Genomic DNA, 23,613 nt, shown 5'->3' with positions numbered 1-23,613 from the left:
TATACAGAGTAAAACAGATTTATTTGGGGTTTGGATCCCATTGGGAACTGGGTGTCTGGGTGCTGGAGATAGGTAACCTGCTGAGTGGTTCTCAGTTAAAGCCTGGAGCTTTGGGGGTGTGGTTCAGACCTGGGTCTGTGTTGCAGCAGGCTAGTGTGTCTGGTTCAACAAGGCAGGGTTCTGGAGTCCCAAGCCATCAGGGAAAATGGGCTCAGAGGTAATTTCAGCACATCAGGTGACAGTCCCAAGGGGGTCTCTGTGACTGAACCATGTCACAGTGTGCTCATGTAGCTTCTGGTTTTCAGAGAACACAAGGATATCATCTAAATAGATAACAAATTGGTCCATCACATCTCATAAAACATTGTTCACAAAATCTGAAATATAGCTGGAGCATTACATAGCTCAAATGGCATAACTAAATACTCAAAATGTCCCTGTCAAGTGTGAAACACTGTATTCCACCCACCACCTTCCTTCACACAAACCAGCCCATAGGCTGTGTGAAGGTCTAGTTTAGGCAAAACCCTACTCAAGCAAAGTCTCTCAAAAAGTTCCTTAATAAGTGGCGAAGGGTGGCGATTTCAAACTGTCACTCTAGTCAGGAGATAGTAACGCAAGAGCACAGGGAGCCATCTTTTTTGCCATGAAAAAACAACAAAACAAATAGATGTCCCCCACTGGAGAAGTAGAAAGATGAATAAACTCCTTCTCTAAATTCTCATGGAGGTAGTCCCAGAGCATCTGGAGTTCCAGTTCTGAGAGGGAGTAAATATGGCCAAAGGGAATGTCAGACTTGGGCTGCAGGTCAATGGGGCAATCATCAGTGTAAAGTAGTGGCAAAACATCTGCTCTCCTTTTGTCAAAGACATCAGCACAGTCTTGATATTTCTCTAAAATATCTGAAGGGGATAAAAGGGTGACAGAGATGGTGGCATCTACTTTTTAAGTCGCCCCTTCACTTTGCAAGAGGATTCAGGACTAACACCTAACCTTGGAAGACCTGACTGGCAGCAGAACCTTGAGGTAAAGGGCATCATGACTCAGCTCCACTAGATGTGCGTCATAGGCAACCAGCCAAGGAATACTGAGGATGATAGAGGAATGAGGGGGCAGATCAACTGAAATTTCTGAACCTCCTACTGGCCCTGGAGGGTGGTCACAGTCAACAGTGTTGTCTGGTGAGTTACTGGGCCAGAGGAGAGTGGGGACCCATCAATGGATTCTATCAAACTGGGGATCGAGTTACGTCAAGTGGGGATGTTATGGGTCCAAGCAAAATCTATGTCCATGAAGTTGTCTGAGGACCTTGAATCCACCAGCATTCTCAGCCCAATCTCAGACCTGGCAGTTTATCATAACCAAAAAGGAAGCTGGAGGCTTGCTGGCCAGCCATCGCCAGGGTACTGGTTGTTCCTGACTGGGACAGGACAGGAGTCTTACCGGGGCACCCCTGGACATAGTTCCCAGGTTCCCTGCAATATAAGCATAAGTCTATGGCTTATTGGTGGCTCCTTTCTGCATCAGTAAGGCAGAGTTGAATTTGGTTGGCTTGTGGGGAATCGAAAACTGGACTCTTTTTATAGTCACTGTTCAGCCAGGCGATCACCAATGCTCAGGCACAGCTTGACCAGGGGATCTAAGTCAGATGCTGGCTTTACCTGTGCTGGCTCTTCATTCAAGCCATGCTGAAAATGGTAGCTCTGCGCTGTCTCATTCCACCTAGTGTCGGCCGGTAAGCACTGGAATTCCACAGCGAACCTGGTGACTGGTCTATTTCCCTGGCATACATTCTGAAGCATGCTTTCGGAAGAATGGGAATGGTTCAGATCATCCAAAACAATTGCTATGGCTCAACTGAATTCCTCCAGTTGTCTCAGCAAGGGACAGGAAGTCTCCAGGAGATGGGATGCCCAGGCCAGGGCCTCCCCAGTTAACAGGATGATAATGAGCTCCACTCAGGCCTGATCAGTGGGAAATGACAGGGATGTAGCATGAACAGGAGTTGGCATCGATTCATGAAGCTGCATTTCCCATGGTCACCGTCAAACTGGCCTGGCAGCAGACTCTTCAGGTCCTGAGGGATCTGGGTCCCAGATAGGAAGATCTGTTCCTACAAGGCTGAGATCTGGGACTGCAGCCTCTACAAGGTGTTCATTACATCCATCGGAAAGAGGGAGGCCTTAACAGGTGTCAGACCAACAGCTGAACACAGTCTTCAGTCTTTCTTTCTTGCACTGCTCAAATTGTCAAGTACATGACTGGATGTTGGCAGTCAGGCCTAATGGTTGCGACCCATGGGGGTCGCTAGGCCTGAAGGCTAGAGGAGAGCTAAGCTGGAGTCAAGAATCATGGCCTTAGGACACCTGGGGACATAGTTGAGAGCAGAGCTGAGAGTTAGAACCAGTGATCAGAAGCCAAATGTCAGAGGCAATGGGTGAGCCAGAGACTTGGTCAGGAAACGGAGCCCGAGGTGTCAAGAATGGAGAAGGAAAGGGGCTACAGCAGGCACAAGAGCAAGAGGCAGCAGCAGGCACAGGAAGCCGGACAAAGAGCAGCTGCAGGCCAGGAACGTGTTGAGCAGCCAGCCGGTTCTGGCTGTTGCTGGGTTAAATAGTAATTAGCTCCACCCCGCCACCAATCAAGAAGTACAGTCAAATAGGCAGCCCCTGTTAGGATCAGCTGTGTCCAGTGTGTCCCTACAAGACTGCCCCTGCTGCCGCTGGCTGTCTGACAATAAATCAGTTGATCTACTCACCTTTCCCAAAAATGAAGGTTTTGATGAATCTTTGTAAGGAAACTCTTAAAAATAATTAGAATTGCAGTGTAATTAAAGTATTTACCCCATTAACTCTGTGGAACAGAACTGAATGGAAAACTGAGCCCGACTTACAAATAAAAATCACTGTTTGTGTGACCGGGCTTTGTTTTTTGGTGAATTTCTTAGAAGGGTGCATGCCGCCCAGCTTCATGGGCTTAGGCTTCAGAGTGAGAGGGCAAGGATGTATCCCCACAGCCACCTGTGAGAAAGATGACTTGGGTCTAGTAGCCATTTCCCCTGTTCTACCCTCCCAGAGGGTTATTTTTTGGAGTTAAATCCCACCTTTTAGATTAGAATAAAAAATGAAAGTGCTATCTCTCCCAGCTCTTATCCCCTTCTAACCGAAAGCAGGACTCACTCCAATATGAGCTGCACAAAAGGGGCATCTTGCAGGCAGAGTCTTTGAGCCTATACTGACTCTCTTGTGCTTACTGCATTAACTCCCTCTGCTCACTCTTCCTGGTGGTAGTTTCCTCCTCCCATCCTCTTGTCTGCTACCAGCTAGAGAAAAAGCACAGGAAATGTGTGGGTGTAAGGATCTTGCTGTATGCTGGCACAAGAGAGGAAATGAACCAAGATAGTCCTAGGGCTAATCAAATTGCAATCACACTCCACACAAGCCAGTGAGTTTGAAAAATCACCCCCACCTCCACAGCTGTCTGCTTCACACAGACAAGTGTGAATCATACCTAAGAATCTGGTGTTCTCCTCTGACCCTTAGTATTAGAGGCAGCAGAAGAGGGGGTAGAAGGAGCAGTGTCCTAGCACAGTAGCTCGATCATTGTCAGATGTACCTTCTGGTGCGCTAGTGCCAACACCAGCAGAGTGAACTCAGCAAGTGTTGGCAAAGGCTAGAATAAGCACCACAGTGTAAAACAGAGATGCTAATTTGAAAGATTTCGTGTTTTAAAAAAAATAAAAATAAAAAACAAAAGGTAGTTTCCTCTGTTCTAACAGTGTGGCCATGCGCGATTGCCCCCCTCAACATGAGGATGCAGATTCCCTAGTTTAGAGTGCAGCCCCAACCTATTTTTCAAATAACCACTTTTTTTGTGGTTTTTAAAGTTATTGCAGCTCACAAGACGTATTTCTTAAATGAGAAATGTTCACCAATGTGTGGTAAGAAATCTTGAATGCTCTAGGAACCACAGAAAACACTGAGCTCTACACCTTATTTGGTTTAAAACCAGAAGAACGGTTTGAGAACAGCCTCAGAAAGGTTAATAAGAAGTTGGCCTACTGAGACTACTGACATTTATTAGTATTAGTCGTTAGCTGAAATTGATAATGGTAGGCAGTGAAGCGTACTGTTTCTAATCTTTGTTCTCAATTACCATGAAACACTGTCTGAGGCCAAACAGTGCCTTGAAATGGAGAAAGGCACTTTAACTTGTTTCAGATGAGCAACTGGGAGTGTGCCAGTTTTGTACATGAACAGTCATAAGCATGTTCCTGCACAGCAGGATGTGATCAAACTATTCAAAACTGTAAAACCAGGGTTGCTTGCCAATTACGTTACTGCTTCAATCCAGGGTATTAAACAGACAATGCTATAGTGGCCATGAAACTATTGCTTTTCTTCTACAACAAATTCTACACCTTTAATATTAAACTTTGCATAGCAACAGGCTATACCTTGATTACAAAATATCTACTCAATGGAAGTTAGGGCTGAAAACACAATAAATACATGACCCTTCTGTAGTATGATCCACGGTCTTGGTTTACAACCTTTAAAAGCACCTTCAAGCTGCACTGATAAAAACATCTCTTTTTGTCCCTCAAAAGGGAAGAAAAAAAAATTGCAATGCCTTACTCAGTGCCCCAGTTTCAGCTGCCAAACCTTTAATCATATTAACATTCCTGTCCAGAAGGTGTAAAATGGCTTACAGCCAGTTGCTACTTTGAGGCATTATTACACCATATTGCCTCCTGCTGGTAACTATTTCTTTTAAAGTATTTAATGAAGATTACCAAATTGTGACTACAGTGTGTTGTATTTGTATTAAATGTTAATCACAAATATATTTGATTACTCAATAAACAAGCAAGACTTGCGAAGAAAAACAAGAACTACATTACAAACATTTGAATGGACAGGATAGTTCCATGAATGGGTTAAGGTTAAACTGAAAATAAATCAAGAAACTGATTTCTTCATTCTCATGGCAGTCAGCATCTCTGTTTTCTTTTCAAAGAGCAGCCATAAAACAGACACAAGTTCCACACCATAACACAGTATCTGTTCACTAACAAATATATGTTGGCAAATGCAATCACTCCGTTGTGTTTGGGTTTTTGTAAAAAGGGGGTTGACATTGGTATGTGGGGTGGGGGTGGGAAGGGAGGGATGTCAATGTTTAGCCATACTTTAGCTGTTTGTTTTTTATTCATTGGAAAATACATACTAAAAGTAGTATCAAATATTTGAGTTTATATCATTTTATTTGTTTTCACACATACAAAATGTAGTTTGTGTATTTGCTCAGCGATCTAGTGAATGATCTAAGATTGCGTACACGTGTGCTACTCAATACGGTGATAATAGTGTCCAGCTTTCTGTTAAGACATGGTGATCTAGATATTTGTGGTTCACAAAGGGGTGGTTTTTTTTAAAACCACATTTCCTAAAAATTAGTGAGCATTTCTAGTTTGTGCAGCAGTGAAAAATGCAAGTAAAATTCTAAGTCACAAAATATAACTAGTTAACTATTGTCAAGCATGTGTACAATAGCAGTCTAATTAAATAAATACAATAGAGCCACCACAATGTACTGCAAAAATCACACCTGAAAGACTACTTCAAACAGCCTATATTTACATGCTCATAGAGGGCACCCAATTTATTACAGTGCATCCATTATTTAAGAATATTAAATATTGCCCAACTGAAACAAAACTGATAAGTTAAAGTTTCATGGTCTTCTGTGTTACAGTTTCTCAATCAGAAAATCTGAAAACCTATCAATAATACCAGAAGAGCTAGATGCTGTTCAGGTAAATTGTAGTTAACAGTCAAGTGTCAGGCTGTGAAGGGACTCATTCAGAAGGTTAATGGATTAGCTTAATTAAACATACCCCCTGTAAAACCCTGAAAGCAGGGAGGAAGTGAAATCAGTTATGCTGGTAACTCAAGCGGCAGTGTTGCTCCTTCACCAGATACTAGCAAGTTGTATAGGAGGATGTAACTTTCACAGAGCCTCACAAATACTGAGCTCTTAAATGCTGCACTCCAGGGGACAACCACAGATACAAATGTCTCCCTATGGGTGTGACTGATTGTAACCCCTGTTTTGGCTCAATTTTTATGATGTGCCTTTGTGTGAATGTGATTTTATGTCCACTGAAAATGGAGAGCTCTCATCTTGCGGATGCTACCAACACCTGTGGCAGGGCCAGGTCTAAATGACAATAATTTGGGTTTATTATAGTATAACTATAGATATTGCCTGAGTTACCTTCAGTCCCTTTGTGCTCTAATGCAAGATTCCCTCTCCTATTCTTCTTGCTGATAAATTGTAATAACTGTTATTACAATCTTAACAAAAGACCAGTAATTTGTATATTGCACAAGTACCCAAACCATTATCAATTAAGAAATGTGGTTTGAAATGGTGGCCACAATTCTAAGATTTATCTTACACATTCTAGAATATTAGTTTTAGTTATAAAACTACGTGTAAAAATATAAGTTAGGTTTTCCATCAGTAAATTTCATAGAGTTCTACTCATAATAATTATTTACAATTCATAGCAGAAGCGTTTTTTAATGAACATCAAGTGGAGCAGTACTGCTTGGCATCAAATGTTGGTAGTACAATATAATTCACATCACAATGTTTTTTTATGACCTGCACGATCTACTTAAAACTACCTGTGTATTATGCTGACAGATGTGTAAATTGTCTTTGATGCTCTTGGCACATAAACCATTATTATGTGGAATAACTGACCTTTTATTAATGCTTACTTTAATTATTTGGGAGAGCAACATATCATACATGATTCTGTGAGATTATTCAAACAAGCAATTTTTTTTTAAAAAAAAAGATTATATATATATATATAGGCGCACGTGCACACCATATCACTCAAATGGCGATATTCAAGAATTTATAGGTTTTACTGACCTTTTACAATTCCTATGTGAAAGGACACGGACGAACCCCCCCCCCCCATAAAAGCAACAAACCAAAAATAAAAATACCAAACATATTCTCCTCCTTTGCCAAAATCTTTTCTCTTACTGGTTGCCCAAATATCAATGTCCTGTGTAAGAAAAGTCAATAATAATAAAAAAAACAAGCATAAAATGTTCACAGGACTGTTGGGTGTTTCACCAGTAACACCATGCTGCTACTAAGTTTTTTTAAAAAATAAAAATATAATCAAATACATTCTGGAATGGCAAATGAATGGAGGAGACAGGAAGCAGCCAAAGATGGACTGAGGAGAAAGAAATGACTGAGATATGTTCAGGTACATTTGTATAAATTTAATCAACAAATTAAAAATAGTTGAGAAGCCAATAAAAATACAGGTGATTTGACAAACTATTTATGCTTTGCTCAAATAACTTTTTATAATTCTACCTGAAACTCTTGTCACACTTGTTCCTCGGCTAGTCTATCAGTTGTACTCTATCAGTTATTATCCATTTACTGTAGAACACCCCAACCCCATTAGTCTGTGAAAGATGCCCATACCTGTGCAGAGGGCCAACACAAGACCTTGTGGTTTTAATGGTACATAGATTCTGGACATCTTTATGAGGCTGACTGAAGTAGCCCTGTGTGGCTCCAATAGGCTCCCGCAACAGGAACGGGGAACAAAGACTCTGATAGAAGTGGGTCCTCTGACTCCACCCCTTTCCCTGATGCAGGAGCCCTCTCTTTGCATTGTGTATCCACCCCCTGCACAGAAACCTCTTGCATAGTGAGAGCAGAATTTGTCTCTAAATGCCTATCATTTATTCGATATATACATTAAGACACAGATCCTACTCCCCTTGAAACTAAAAAAATAAAAAAAATTATTCACACCATCCAATGCTGCAAAGCAACTGCTCCAACACATGTTCTCAGAAATTATCTCGTTTTAATATATCTGTCCTGAGCAAAGAATGAACCAACAGACGAGGGAAGCGTAGTGAAAAATCTCTGAACAATTTCTTAATCACCTGGCTCATTCATGGCATTTCATGCAATACAACTTTCCAGATTCCCAGAGATATTATTTCATCTTAAAGAAAAATTATTTATTTTGTCATGTTTGTCTTCTGTGTTTGGAATACTGTGGAGGGGAAATGCAAAAACACAAAAAATAAAGGAACCCAACATTAATGCCAGTGGCAATTCCATAACTACACGAACATGGTTGCATGCCAAGTAGAGGTGGCTGGCCAGGGTAAAATAGGGTAGAACCTAAGAACAGACGTGACAGCAGAAGAGGAGGAAGATTCAGGGTTTGGAGAGGACACTCTCCTACCTGGTAGCTTCTTGTTGAAAACATTAGTTGAATCTACATTGCACCAACAAAGACCATAAACTGACTTTAAAAACTAGTTAATCCCCAGATGGATTCTACTTGGAGACTGGATAATTTAGATAATTAAGGTTCAGGGAGCATGTTGGGTTTCTGGCTCTCTGAGAGGCAGGGCCAGATCACAGCTCTTACATGAGGTGAGTGCTTAATGGCTGTACGTACCCCGCACCTAAAGTCCCCTTATTCTCTCCCAGCTGCCACATGATCTGCCTATTCCTATGACCTGATCCCAAAGGACAGAACCCAGGAATGTGGAAACAGGTCATATCAGGTGCTAAGTCTAGGAGCAGCCAAGACTGGGCACAGAACCCAAAGCGATTCTATGGTGAGGTACGACTGGTAGCCCATGGAAGCAACTGAGGAGCAGGAGGGCTCTCTGCCTGCTTCAGGGAAGGGGAACGGTGTTTTTCTGTGGAGTTAAGGAGATGGAAGGGGCTGTGTGTTCAGAGGTATCAGGAGCAGGAAGGGACATCAAACTTCTGCTGAGTATAGTAAAGAGGCAAAGACACAGAATACCAGGACTGTATATCAAGGACCTGATTTTTAGCTCTTGAATGCAGAACCCTAGGGAAGAATTTGCTTGTCTTAAAGAGTAGCTATATGTGACAGGATTTCTCTGCCATTTATAATGGTTATCCCTTTACAAATATTTAGGACCCAGTGCACTGTTGCCCTGCACCTTGTGTGCCCATTTACACCATCACAATGACCGCCCTGCACCTTTAAGTGGGGGTAATTTGGCTGGGTGGCTGAGTGAATGGAACAGTGCTTTATAGATTTGGGGTGGGGAAGGGAATGGGGATGAAAAGTGTTGCAAAAAGGGGTCAGCATGGTCACTGACTCATCCCCTAGGAATGCAGAATTTAAAAGGGGCAGCTCTGGGCCTGAAGCCACCCTTTTACATGGAGCAGTCTGAAGAAGGATCCACCCTGCCTCCCCTTTAGGTGGTAAAATACCAGGTTTGGTCTAGACCTGCTGTAGGCATTATGCTAGTCGCCCCTTTTTTAGGGGGGCTGGGAAGGAATTTTTCCTTTATCACCATATTGGTCTGGGTGCAGTTGGGGTTTTTTCACCTTCCCCACAGTGGGTTCAGCAAGGGCTCTGTTCATGCATGGCATGACAGGCAGTAGGCTATATGTCGCAACTCATTATTTAAGTGCAGGGCGGATGTCCAGGGCAGGTACTCCATAGGGAAGGTATACAGTAACCAGATAAATGTTTTGGAAAAGGACTTAAAAGAGATGTTCATTAAAGGAATGAATAGGGGAAGTTGGGGACTCCTATGATTGGTATGGCAGGGAGTCAACCCCCCATTCTTATAGCCCACCTTAACCCTCCTACGAGGCGGATGGATGGTAAATTCCTAGCATTGGATTTTCTGAGGGACCTGGATGGAAAAAGAGGGGGAGCTGGTGGGAGCCTCCAGGTATGATAAGGTCCCAGCAATAAATCTGCTGGATGGACTTGGATGGAAAAAAAGAGGGGGAGTTGATAAAAGCCCCCCAGATAATTACAGCATAAACATGGGGTTACCTGCACTGTATAGTTTTATCTGCTGGGTAGTCCCTGATATCTAATAATAAAGTTGCATCCATGTCAAATGTCTCTTGTCCTTCTTTCGGCATAGCCGGACAATGAGCTGCACAACTGAGCTCTTACCAGTTCTATAAAGGTTAGTACTTTGGAAGCTATACTTAAAAAAAGAAAAAAAACACAGAGAAGCATCTTTTGTAACCAGGAGTGTTAGATGCAAAAAAATAATCTTTTCTCTTTGAACAGTGGCTTGCAAACATTGTTAAAGCCATTTTAAATAGCATTCCGATGGTACTACAATACTTGCACAGTGTTCATGAGTTCTCTATGTGGAAGGACTTTTTAAAAGGTGAACTTTGAACAGGAAACATACATGGAAGACTTTGTTTCCCCAAACATGGGGGAAGAGAGAGAGTTTGGCATTGAATGTTTTTATAGACTAGTAGGGACTTACTTGAGACAAAGCAGCATCCCGTTCTTCTATCACTGCATTCATTTCCTCAGCTGTTATTTTCTTTCTACGCTCCTTGGTCCTGTGTATTCGATCCACAATTATAGCTCCATTCTTCTGTATAGCTATCCCTGTGTCTGCATTGTTTATTCTGTTCAGTAATTCCTGTAATGTCTACCAACAGCATTATATGTTAGTCAGACATGAAGTTTTAATATATTTTATTTAATATAGGGTTTTAATTAATAGGCACATGTGAATTGTAAATTGACTGAGTGAAGTTATTGAATTTTCATATTGCAGCAAAGATGTACATTATTAGTGTGTCAATTCTTCTTTTTTCCCACATCTTAGTTCTTGAAACCCACTCAATTGAACTTAAGCCTCTAAGATATAAGACTGACATCAAGAAATCTCCTCAGAGAATGGCTTACCATGTCATTTTCTTCAGGGTTAATATTTTCTAGCCTAGAAAAAAGGGACACAGAAAGCCTGATCAGTAGCATTTCCTTAGTGCAGCAAAATGAGTTCGCTTTTTAAATCTTTAGAACCTCAAGTAATTTCATTCTACTAGTCTTTAGAGTCAACCATGACACTGAACATATTAAAGTGCCACCTGCTCGACTCCATCTTTCAATAATGCTCCATATCTTCAGCACTGACTTCAGACTGTTAAGTTATTAATGTTTACTGCTATATATGACTACAAGGATCAATTGTTCATATGTGCTTAGATGAAGAAAGTTCCCTAGTGATAGAAGGCACCGGTGCTCTTATTTTATTTATTTCTGGACTTACAACTTTAACCTGAAATTATATTCGTGTTGTCTTTATTGCACCCCAAAATGCAATGGGACAGTAGGTTTGTGGGGGGGGGGGGTTGGGTGGGGAGGGTTGGGTTTGTTTTAACAAAATGTCATTCTTCCCCTCCACCTAGGAGGACAAACATTTTAGTTAAACCTCACTTAGAAATTTTGTTTTATCCTATCACAAAATATAGGAGTTAAATTAAGCCTCCGGTGGTGCCCTTCCTTAATTCTGGAACAAAAATATTGAACTCTTTCTTTCTTTGTTTCACTGGCACATTTACTCATATGTAAAGAAGCAGTAAACAGTTTTACTGCTTTGCCGAACAACTGCTATTGTGCTCTGCAACAGCAATGAGTAATAGCACACATTTCTGCATACAGAGATGATTAAACAGGAAATTACACTTTTTTCTATAATAATTAAAAAGTTAATTACAATTAATATCGAAACATCTGATTATTTACAGAACATTTGGGGGTCCAAAATACAGAGATTAATACCTTGTTAAAAATTAAGCTTAAACATTAAAGAAGTGCAGCCTCTCCCAGTTCATGGATACTTAAGCAAGTGGTGGATCCAGTATATATTAAGTAGCTTAAGAAAAAGCAGTTCTGGCAGAGGCTGTAATGTAACATTTCAAAAACAGTTACTGCAATCATCACACTTCCAATGTCTGCCAAAGAACTAGGTGTAATTTGTACTGTGATGCTGTTGTCAGAGATCACCCTTCAAACATCCCTGTGCCACACAGCAATTGACAGTGTACTAACCCTGTGCCTTTGAATGCACTAGTCTTCATGACCCTAAATATGGTATAGCCTCTTATGCACACTAAGCTAGGAACTCAACCCATTCCTGCCATCTGACCTTTGACACTTAATACTAGTGCAGTTACCTAGTATCATAATTAGTGAATTTCCTCTGTGTTTTTTGTTCAATTTGTGCAGGTTCATAGTCAGACAAAGTCACCCGAATTCTTGTAATCACGGGAAGCAATTCAGAAAGGAATGCTCTATTGCTGCTGTGTAGTGGAAGACATTTATTTGGGAGGTTCTGAGCAGATGGTATTCCCAGCATACCCCAAAATAATAAACATGTGCTGAGTAGGTTTGAACCTTACCTCTTTGATGGGATTTGACCTTATTAACAAGTTTACACACAAAATGTAAACTCCAGCCTGAACTCTCACTCATAGCTTAGTTATTCCTAGAGTTACTCCTTTCAAACAGGTCAGTCCAAGCCTCTAGATTCTTTTGACTAACACGGCCATCATCATTTCCAGAGCAGGCAAATGATCTACACCTGCCACTGTGAGTCAGCAGGATTCAACTGGCAGCTCCCTATGCGTTTCCAACACCTGCTAACAGGGTGGGTCAACGGTAGAACCCAGCCGACTAGAAGGGAAAAATGAGTATTATTACCCTTTGTGGGTAAGGCTATCTCCTAAATCTGATTTTGGGCCAGATTTATGGGGCAATGATACTTAAGTAACTTGTAAAAATCAACTGACTAACAGAGCACACATTAAAAGCAGCCATACTATTGCAAAGGGATCTAGTTTTATTTTAACCCATTGGCCAGTGGCAACTGGCATTTCCCAGCTTTATTCTCTAATGCAATCAACAAGTACAAACAACAAAGCATGAATGCAAACTGCCAACTCTCAATACCAAGAGGTTGAATACAAATGTGGAAAAATAATGGGGGCATTTCAGTCTGGAAAAATGCAGGTTGTTTACTGTGTAAAAATCAGCAGCGCCACCAAGAAAAAAGTTTGTAAGGGAAGCTTCATGAGAATAGTTTTTCTAACGAAGTCTTTCCTACCAATTATCTGTAATACAGAAACCACATTTACTCTAGGGCATTAGAGTAAGAAAAAAATGCCAGCTAATAAAAATACCCAACAAGAGGCAGATATCCATTTTGTCCTAGAGAAAAGAAACAGTTAATGAGGTTTTCTACTAAGGTCAAATATTTAAAAAGTAGCAACTAAGTACAATGCAAAATCTATTGTACTTACTTTATGTGGTACAACACTTACAGATACTATCCTTGCTACTGTGAAATACTGTCTGTTCTCAGTGATACAACGTATTATGGGGATGAATTCAAGTTGCAGCACAATTTCCAGAATTGTGAACATTTGGACCAATACTCAATTCTCATTCTGCAAAGAAGGACCAACCCTAGGGCTCATACTGGGGAAATAGAGTCAGATATATCATCTTCATATTCTTTACCTGCCTGATACATGGAGCCCTTTAGTGGCTTCATACAAACAGACATGCTTATGGCTCTCTCTAGCTCCCTGGAGTAGTGGTTCCCAACTTTTTTCTGTTAGAACACCTCTCTACTGCCAGTTCAGCAGATGTCATCTTTCCTCTCTCTCTGGCTATTTTCTCTCATTTCTCCTTTCCCATGTGCTTCCCCCCACCCCCCTTCTTGTCTCTCTTTTCTGTATACTTTTTCTTTATTTACCCTTTTAACTTATTGCTCTTTTACATGTGCTTTGCTGGCTCTTCTTCCCTTATGCCCCGATACCCTCCTCCTTTCTAGTACTCTATTCCCCTTCCCTATGTCCTCTCGCACCAGAAGCCTTTATGCTGCTGTTGTGAGAGTTGTCTGTTGGTGAAACCCAGGGCTGAACAAGGGTCATGAAAGGAGTAAAGCTGCTGCCTGAGCCTGACACTTGGAACTATACACAAGTGGCTCTTGCAGTGTGCTCCATCAGAGTCCATAACAGAAGCAAAGAGGGAAGGGGAATGGCTTATAAGCTAACTATTGTTTTATCTTCAGATGCAGCAGCACATTTGCAGAGAGAGAGAGAAAGAGTGAGAGTGTATTGGGGGGCATCTGGGTCCTACATCTTTCCCCACCCACACTAAACCTCTGTATTCATAACAACAAAAGAATGGTCACACTGCATCAGACCAATGGTCCATTGAGCCCACTCTCCCATCTTCTGACAGTGGCCAGTGCCAGATGCTTCAGGGGAATGAACAGAACAGGGCAATTTATTGAGGGATCCATCCCCTTTCATCGTGTCCCTAGCTTCTGGCAGTTGAGGTTCAGGGACATCCAGAGCATGGTGTTGTGCCTTTAGTACGAACCTCTATTATGGTATTTTAAAGAAGTTTCCATACAGCTTGCAGGGATTTCATTCATGCTTGTTCTTTTAATTTCCTCCTCATTTTTGTGTAGTTCCTCTTTTTGAAGTTAAATGCTACTGTGGTGGGTTTCTTTGGTATTTTCCACCCTACAGGGATAAGTTTAATTACGTTATAGTGGCTATTACCAAGCAATTCAGCTACATTCACCTTTTGGACCAGATCTTGTGTGCCATTTAGGACTAACTCAAGAACTGTTTCTTCCCCGTGGGTTCCAAAACTAGCTGCTCCAAGAAGCAGTCATTAATGGTGTCCAGAAATTTCATCTCTACATCCTGTCCTGAGGTGACGTGTACCCAGTCAATATATGGATAGTTGAAATCCCTCATTATTATTGAGTTTTCTGTTTCTGTAGCCTCTCCGATCTCCCTGAACATTTCCCAAACACAGTCACCATCCTGGTCAGGTGGCCGATAGTATTTTTCTGCTGCTATATTCTTATTAATTCAGCATGGAATTGAGATTCTATGGTGTAGTTTGATTCATTTAAGATTTTTAGTATGTTTGAATCTATGCTTTCCTTCACATATAACGCCATTCCCTCACCAGCATTACCTATTCTGTCATTCCACTTTAGCTAGTCTGCCACTCTCTATGGTTGGAAACACTAGCCTCGTTTGCTCACTAGAGCTGGCATTTTTTGACAGAATGTTTTTTCACTGGAAAATGCAGATTTGTCTAAATGTATTGGTTTCAATAAAACTTTTGTTCGGATGGGTCCTCAGGTCCAGAATGCAGTTTCTGGTCAGATACACCTCCCCACCAGTAGTTATAGCACTCTCCTGGGATGTGGGAGACTCAAGTTCAAGTCTCTGCTCTGCCTCTGGCAGTCTTTCCCACATCCCAGGTCAGTGCCCTAACCGCTAGGCAAGGGGTGGGCAAACTTTTTGGCCTGAGGGCCACATCAGGGTTGGAAAACTGTATGGAGGGCCAGGTAGGGAAAGCTGTGCCTCCCCAAACAGCCTGGCCCCTGCCCCTTATCCACCCCCCTCAGAACCTCCGATCCATCCAACCCACCCTGCTCCTTGTCCCCTGACCACCCCCTCCTGGGACCCCTACCCCTAACTGCCCCCTGGGACCCCACCCCTTATCCAACTCCCCCTGCTCACTGTCCCCTGATTGCCCCAGAACCTCTGCCTCATCCAACCTCCTCCTTCTCCCTGTCCCCTGACTGCCCCGACCCCTATCCACACCCCTGCCCCAACTGCCCCCTGGGATCCCACACCCATCCAAGCCCCCCTGCTCCCTATCCCCTAACCGTAGTTTGCCCTCTTCTGTGCTAGGCCATAGATCCAGTCTCTCAATCTGTTGTGTTGGAGCTGTTCCATTTTATATAAATATTTAAAGATTCATTGGCCCAGAATGTATCACAGCCACTCTCATGTTTTTCACAAAATGTTTCAAAAAGGTCTCTGATTCATTCCTATGTGGACCAAAAACCAAGTTCAAAACCATGAACATTTTCATGAAATAGATTTCTTGTTTTCCAGCCAACCCTGGCGCTCATACTCTGATACTAGGTTGTCTTCTCAAAAAGATAGAGGCCCCATGGGCAGTGGCGACATAGGACCCTAACAAACCCTTAAAAAAAACCTGGCTTTTGGAGCCTAGCCTGGGGGTCAGCAGTAGTGGGAGAGGAATCTAGTCTTGTACCCAACGAGTTTGTGCTTGACAGACTAGTCGAGACAAACAAAAGACAAGGAGAAGAGAACAATAATTATGAAGAAACAGCATTCTGGGTTCTGGTCTATCCTGGAATGGGAGTAATTAAGAGGGGTATGTGTGTATGCATGCACGACAGCATGCATATTTGGGTGGGAATTGTTGGGCAAATGAGAAATAAAGGGCAAGCTAGGGAGGATGTACTGGGGAAACAGGGAAAAGGAGAAAATTAGGGATGGGCAAGAAAGTGAGAAGAGGAAACAGTAGAGGAAGAGAGAAAGAGAAAAGAGAACAAGAAGGATAAAAATATATAAAGGAAAAGAGAAAGAGAATGAGAAATTAAAATAGTTCTTCCTAAATTAAGAATGACTTTTGCTTAAATGAGAACAAGTAGGAGGGTAATGCAGATAATTTTTTCCACACTTCCACTGTAATTAGTAGATATTTTGCTAAAAGAAATGTCTAGTGGGCTCAAAGGTTCGATTGATTTCCTATACAGTGCAACTTCTGACCGACAAACTTGTACTCCATGTGAAGAAGCCACTGTATGAAATGTCACACTTCCCTAATTTATCTCTGAATAAATCAATAGTGGATCTTTTTCTCTCTCTCTTCTTTCTTTTCTTTTCTTTTTTGCAATCAGAATCATTCACCTTGTTTTCCATCTGGGGAGAAAAACATGACCTCATTTGATCACGTGTTTTTTTCTAAAAAACCTACACACACAGTTGGAATATTTAGACTATCGATATCCTCTTACGTTCTATCACACTGAAATTCATGTTAAGATTTACCACATGTTCACTTTTGAGTACTATCAAGTTTCCCTTGTCTTCCAATAAATAGCCATCTCTTCACATATAGCAGAAAAAACATACATACTCTTTAAGGGTCTGCTCCAAATCCTTGGCTCGAAGAAGTGCTTCATCTCGCTCTTCATTGGCTAACCTAAGTCTAGCCATGACAGCTTCATCACGTTCTCGTTGAGCTGTATAAACTTCTTCCACGAGTGCTGCAAAATGACCAGTGTGTTTAGCACTGCTTTAGTTGTATCCTCACATGGGGCCCTATCTAACGCCTATAGAAATCAATAGTTTTTCCATTAATTTCAGTGTCCTTTGGATCAGGTCTTGACTGTACTTCCTATACAAAACATTTGCTAATGTGAAGATACCATAACAAGATTTTGCTTTATAGTTTTGAGAATATCAAAGTGCTATTGCTAGTTAACATACCTAGAGGAATAAGGAAGGGACAAGGTTTCAAGATTGACCTTCAAACTCATCACACAGAACAAGGAAACCATCACTTATTTGAAGCAGTGACTCTGAATACAAAACTAATTCCTGATGCTCACATTCATATCAGATACAACTAGCCCCGTTCTCTTACAGCAAGACATCAGATTAAGAGAAAGGATCTCCTGAAGGTGCTTTTAACACCACACTTTAACTAGCCCCAAAGTGGTGCACAATTTAGCTCTTGCACGATGCCTCTCTGGTATTACAAAGATAACATGGTCAGCACCCCTCTCTCCCTGTCAAGCCTTTACTTCATTGTTAATATATTGTTCTATTATCTGTTAAACCATTCAGGGACCTTTGAGCATTAAGTGCCAATAAACTAAGATTTACTGTTAGTTTGCTCCCAAGGACAGAAACCTTCAAGTCATTCCTCACACGGGGCTTACTTTTTCTTCCTGCATCTCCCTTGTCAGCATGGCTAACATCATCTCTGGTACACCATCAGAATTCGTACCTCAACCCTGCTTCTGCTAAAATCTTTATTCACACACTTTCGTCATTCCCCCTCTCTAATATTGCAGATCTCTCTTTGCAGTCGTCCTAAATCCCTATTCCCAACTTCAGGGCACTCAGGACGCTGCAGTGAGACTACTCTTATTCCAGGGAGGACTATGTCCTCTACCATGGCACTGGAATTGAATCTCCAAATTCAAATCAAAATGGTTTCCCCTGGGTCTCAAAGTTCTCCGTGGACCCCTTTCACGCTAATGAACTGATCTTTAATTTACATAGTTCCCCTGCACCCAACTCTGACGCCTCCAAATGCTGGCATGTTTTCCAGTATTCTCAAGATTCTGCTGAGTCAAAGGCAATTGCATTTGTCCTTCCCCCTCTATCTGGAATTCCCTCCCATTCTCTGAGTCACGGATGAGTCATTTCCTTTCTTCAAGTCTCACCTTAAATAGATTCTGTTCACTTTAACCTAGAGCCAGCTCTGCTGCTTTTTCTATCTTAGTTTTTTTTTCCTGCTTCACCTTTGTACATTATTATTATGTCTGTATTAAAGTGGCTCTATCCAATTTACTATAAAGCACTTTATGATACTTCATGGGAATGGCACTATATAAAATTGTAATTATATTTTATAATACACTTTTTGCTTACTATTGCACTTATATCATTGGTACCAAATAAATACATTTACAAATATTTACAGAAAATATTTAAAAGACAAACTAGCAATAAAATGTCACTGCAGTCAAAAATACCAGAACAAACTGTTGCTCATGACTAAATTTTGTTGAGAAAATACCCCATGATGAAATGTCATTTTTTAGTTATTTTTCAGAAGTTTTAATATATCCATACAGATACATTCAAGTACAATGACAAAGAAAACAGCAGGAGTATGGATTTAACACTATCACAGCATGAAATATTCACCGATAAATATTCCTGAGTGTTATAAGATAAATAATTCCTTAACAACCTCCCACCACAAAACTAAAAAAGTGGAGAAGCATCAGACAGCTAATCTACCTGGATTCAATTGTAATACTCTCATGAAAGACCAAACATCTTCATAGTTGCATCTTATGTCTCCATAGATTAATGTCAGTTTTTCCAAGAGGGTGGTGTTGGTTTGGTCAGTTAGCCAATCAAAGAATGAAACGGGAAGAAGCTGATATCCATTTTCATAAAATGACTCTTTTGGTCACTAAAAGTGCTGCAGCAATTCATTTCCTGGCATTACTCGAGCAGGGAAGATCTAGAATGTCCAAAACACAGAGGCTTGACATAGGGGAAACTCCTACCCTGGTCAACCTAGATAGAGCATCACAAATGCCACGATTTCTACAATTCTGCCTACTGTGCCATTAGGACTGTTCAATAAATGAGGTCATTTGAAGGGTTAACCACAAGCATATCAAAACATTTCGATGCAAATGTAGTCTATACAATGAATACCCTTTAAATTGCAGATTCCTTGACCCCTTCCACGAACAGCTTTGGCAGCTGAGAGATGTAGGACACTGGGGGAAGGTGTGGAAGAATTAATCCTGACAGATCATCTAGAAAGGAATTCTGGGTTGAAATACTTCTGTCACCCCTGGAGCAGAACCAGAAGCATTATTGGGAAGTGGATGAAAGGAGGAAGAAAGATGTGATTTTTGTGCTTCTGAGGGTAGGGTGAGAGGGCCAAGGAGAATGGGGACAGCTCCACAAGTTGCTTCTAGGGGTATGGTCTACCCTCTTGTTCACGGTTGAAGAGGAGCCCTCAACTCAGTCACATTAGAGAGGTCACAGAAGATATATGCCAAATTGTGTTTCTGGCAGGAAAATAATTTCTGTGTCATAAGAAAAACCATACCCGATTGTCCAAGAATATTCTGCCCAGATTTGGAGCATCCATCAAATACTCATTTAGATATCTTCAACCTGAATATTGTTTGGTGGCAAGAGGAAAAGAATTTTTCTGCTGCAGATGGATGTAGACACAACACCAGACGATACCTGTCTCTTTGTGAGATGATATCCTTGCTACTGTGCAAGGGATAAAGTTAGGTGGATGGGCAGAGCATGCAGCTCCAGATCTACACGCGTGATTTGGAGATGACAGAATTAGTAGCACATGCGGAGAATGATTCTGACATCTGGACAGTTGTGTGGCGCAGATAAGCACTGTGTCCTTACACCTATCAGGTTCCCAAGGGGACATAAGATTTCTGAAATTTTTGATGGCATCATGATGCCAACTGCAGAGGCTTACATTACAGCCTCTGTGTCTCTTGCTGAACTCACTTGGCTGGTGGTAGAAGACTTATATGCCATCTGCCAGATTTCTCTGCTGGCCAGATCATCTACTGATTCTACATACATATTTTCATGTTCAACTTGTACATTCATTTCTGACCATATCAGATCATTTTTAGTATTCATAAATTTAAAAAATTCTACAATTATATCAATATTTCTTTTTAAAAATCCTTTAATTTCATACAGGGTGCAATTATTTTGGTAGCTAAATGGGCTGAGAAATTTATTTTCACAGCAACAATCAACATTTTAAAGAGTTATGTCGTTGTAGCGGGGTGGCCACCCTGCTCCTAAAATAGAAGGGGTTAAAAGCAGCCCTGGAGAGGGCTGTGGCTGGGGATGGCTGATTGGGGAAGCAGCCGCAGCTGGGCCACGCCCCAATCAGGCCCCAGCTGGCCTGTATAAAAAGGCTGTGAGCCAGAGGCCCAAGGTGTCTCTCTCCAGGCTGGGAGAGAGCAGGGCCTGGCTGCCTGCCTGACAAGGTACTAAGGGTGGTGCAGTGCTAGGGAAGAAGCAGGCTGAGTGGGGGCTGGTGATGACTGGCAGTAGCCCAGACTGAGGCAAGATGGGGATAGTGGATTGGGGGTTCCCCAGGAAGGGGAGACCCAGAGGCAGAGTGTGGGGGTACTGCCAGGGGCACCGGGGTCTGTGAGGGACAGGGGGGCCAGAGCTGTGCGGATCACTGGCCTGCAGAGGGTGCTCTGGGGCTGAAAGAGCTAATTTCCAACAACCAGAAGGAGGCGCTGCAGGGGTGTGTCCGCTCCTTTACAGTTGTCTATAGAAGTACAGCCCCACTCCTACAAGCTACTTGGCAAAGGCAGACTCCTGCAGCTGCACAGAGCCCTACTGAGTTCAGGAGAGCTGGAGGATAAGACTGTAATTCTTCAAAGTTAATAACGAAGAGAAACACCCAACTGTGCAAAAAAAAAAAAAAAAAAAAAAAAAAATCTCCCACCCACTATCAAGCTCATATTTGAAGATAAATAAGCAAAAAAGGATTTTTCCTAGAACTACCCCTGCATGAATGTGCACAGAGTGTGGAGCAGGGGACAAGGTATGCCTTCCCTCCCCCCAACTCCAATGGAGGGGTTGAGCTAATCTCAGTCCTTGTGATCCTATGGGGACTAGGACTGAATGACACCAGTTACTACACGGATGGTCAGGAGGAGCCATGGCCACACCCACTCCAGGGGCAAGGCACACTGAACCCTCACATCCGTTGCGGTGGCCATGCTACCTGTGTCCATTAGAGAATTCTGGGAAGCATTATGTCATTTGTAAGTGGCTTATACTTATCACCTTCCTTTATCGAAAACAGCTCTATAAATAAGGACCAAAAGAGTGAAGAGGGAAAAGAGAGTATTTTTATATAATTTAGCATTCTGTTACAGAAAAATACCACTATCAACAATACCACATCTTTCAACCAGAAGGATCTCAAAATGCTTTACAAACTTTATAAAGAAATCATCACCCACTGAAACACAGCCACCTCTGGAGTGAAACAGAACATCTGTTTAACAGCACAACATTTTAATGCTATATTTAGGACAGGATCTGAAGAATGAGAGTCCAAATAAAACTCCTTGGGAGATATTTTGACAGAAAGGATGCAGTTATCCAGGTTGGAACATCAGGATCCACAGCCCTATCTATGCTTATGAAAAGTGTCATGGGATTGTGAATGAACATAAGCAATCGGGTTCTTATGTCCACTACAAAAGATGGCACCTCCAGCAGCACAATGGCCCATAGTTCCATGCTAGCACACTAATTCGGTGCCTGACTCTAAGAAATGAGAACCAGCTACTTAATCCACCCTCCTGGGTTTTCCATGGAAGCCTGCCATTGAAGTACCAACCAACCCTCCTCTGTTTATCTCAAGAGCTGACCAACAAGAATAAAATTTTGTATACAATTTCCTCCCTTGAAACATGATACATGAACTGAACATGTATATTCAGGCATTAAGGTAAAATGAAGACTTGTTTTTTAGTAATAGCACGTATATCTCAGGACACGCAAGAGTTAATAGAGGTTATTCCTGCAATGTTAGATAAAATTCACCTAATGAAAAAAACACCCCCGACTGTTTTCCAGTGACAGGTTTCAGAGTAGCAGCCGTGTTAGTCTGTATCTGTAAAAAGAAAAGGAGTACTTGTGGCACCTTACAGACAGTCTCTAAGGTGCCACAAGTACTCCTTTTCTGTTTTCCAATGCTTACTAAAAGTGTACTTGAAACATATTTATATAGTACATTGAACAGCTAAATTTTATCTGCTCTGGAATAATGTAATAACATCTTTGTCTTTGTTACCAAAAAACTTATTATACTGGAGCTCTTTATTTCAAAATGATCATTATGCTAAGTCCATCAACTCTAAAACATTTTTTTTTTAGTAAAGAAAACAACTGTAAACAGAGAGCTTTGGTAAGGTAGATAGCTATTACAAAGTTCACTTAGAAAATCAATATAGCATTTTAGTTGGAATTTGCTCATTAAACACCCACAGCTCTAATGCAAATTATGATGGAATGAATAAAGCAAATACATATGCTTCTTTCTTTTTATTAAATGTAAAATCTGCTGTTAATTGCTTCTGGTATGTCATATAAACTTTTCTCCTTAACTATTAAATGGAAGCTTTTACAAAAGTCATTAGAGAGTCTCTTTCTTTAACTTGTATAAATTTCAATATTTGTTCAGTAAAGGTTCACAGCAGTTAAATTACATTAACAAATATTATTAGCTACTATGTAAGCCAGCTAAGTAAAATACTTATATTGCAGGTAAAACAAATCATTGGGTGTTTACAATAATATTTGGATATGCCCATTTTTAAACAAGCTTATCAAATATCCTGTAATTCTTAGTCAAATGAGAGACTCAAAGTAGATTTTTTCCCCAAATACTCAAATTTGTTTAGTAAGCTAATTGTTTTCTAATATGGGTGAAAGTAAATATGAAGAAGATGAACCACACCAAGTATGAGTTTACTGAGTCAAAGTAGTGTACATATTTTCTTAGTTAAACCTGATTCTGTTGGCAAACCTGTCTTCCACACTTTTTAAACTACCTTTAAAATACAGTAGTAGCAAGAGAGCGTGTTGGAAATCATTCTAGTTTAAACATTAGTTCATGATTCTCCAAACAACAGAACTTTGGGGGAAGGGAAGGAATACGTTTCCCAGGAAAGAAGACTGTTTGCTGATTTCCTAGAGGTCATCTGTGTAAATAGAAAAGCTGAATAGGAAAGGCAAGAAAGAAGAAATTGTTAGGATTTAAAACATCTACCTCAGCAGAAATCACTTAACATTACTCCTATCAAAAAAATGAAAAAGCCAGAATAAAGGCAAGACCTTATAACAAAAAGATGAGATCGCTATCCACAGTACTATCTCAGAAGATATAATAAATATTACAACACTGTAAGGATTGACTTTCAGAATAATTCCCTGTTATGAAATATACCAGTACAGTATTTTGGAACTTTATAAGGCGTTTTATAAATGAAGTAATAAAATTCTGCCATATATATATATATATATATATATACACACACT

The 23,613-nt window shown here is 41.1% G+C and overlaps 1 protein-coding gene across 17 annotated transcripts in view; it reads right to left on the bottom strand.

Moving 5' to 3' along the window:
• MIPOL1 (mirror-image polydactyly 1) overlaps nt 1–23,613 on the bottom strand; it is a 283,359-nt gene that overhangs the window by 157,489 nt on the left and 102,257 nt on the right. For all 17 annotated transcript variants that reach the window (XM_043549731.1, XM_043549737.1, XM_043549733.1 and 14 more), the window contains 3 exons: nt 16,871–17,000; nt 10,784–10,817; nt 10,353–10,523 (listed from right to left, as the gene is read on the bottom strand). In XM_043549731.1, coding sequence (XP_043405666.1) covers nt 10,353–10,523; nt 10,784–10,817; nt 16,871–17,000 — 335 coding nt within the window. The remainder of the gene's footprint in view (nt 1–10,352; nt 10,524–10,783; nt 10,818–16,870; nt 17,001–23,613) is intronic.

Source organism: Chelonia mydas, chromosome 6 (assembly GCF_015237465.2).
Source record: "Chelonia mydas isolate rCheMyd1 chromosome 6, rCheMyd1.pri.v2, whole genome shotgun sequence".
NCBI classification, from domain to species: domain Eukaryota; kingdom Metazoa; phylum Chordata; order Testudines; family Cheloniidae; genus Chelonia; species Chelonia mydas.
The sequence above is the reverse complement of the archived record's forward strand: the minus strand, read 5'-3'. Positions and strand labels throughout refer to the sequence as shown.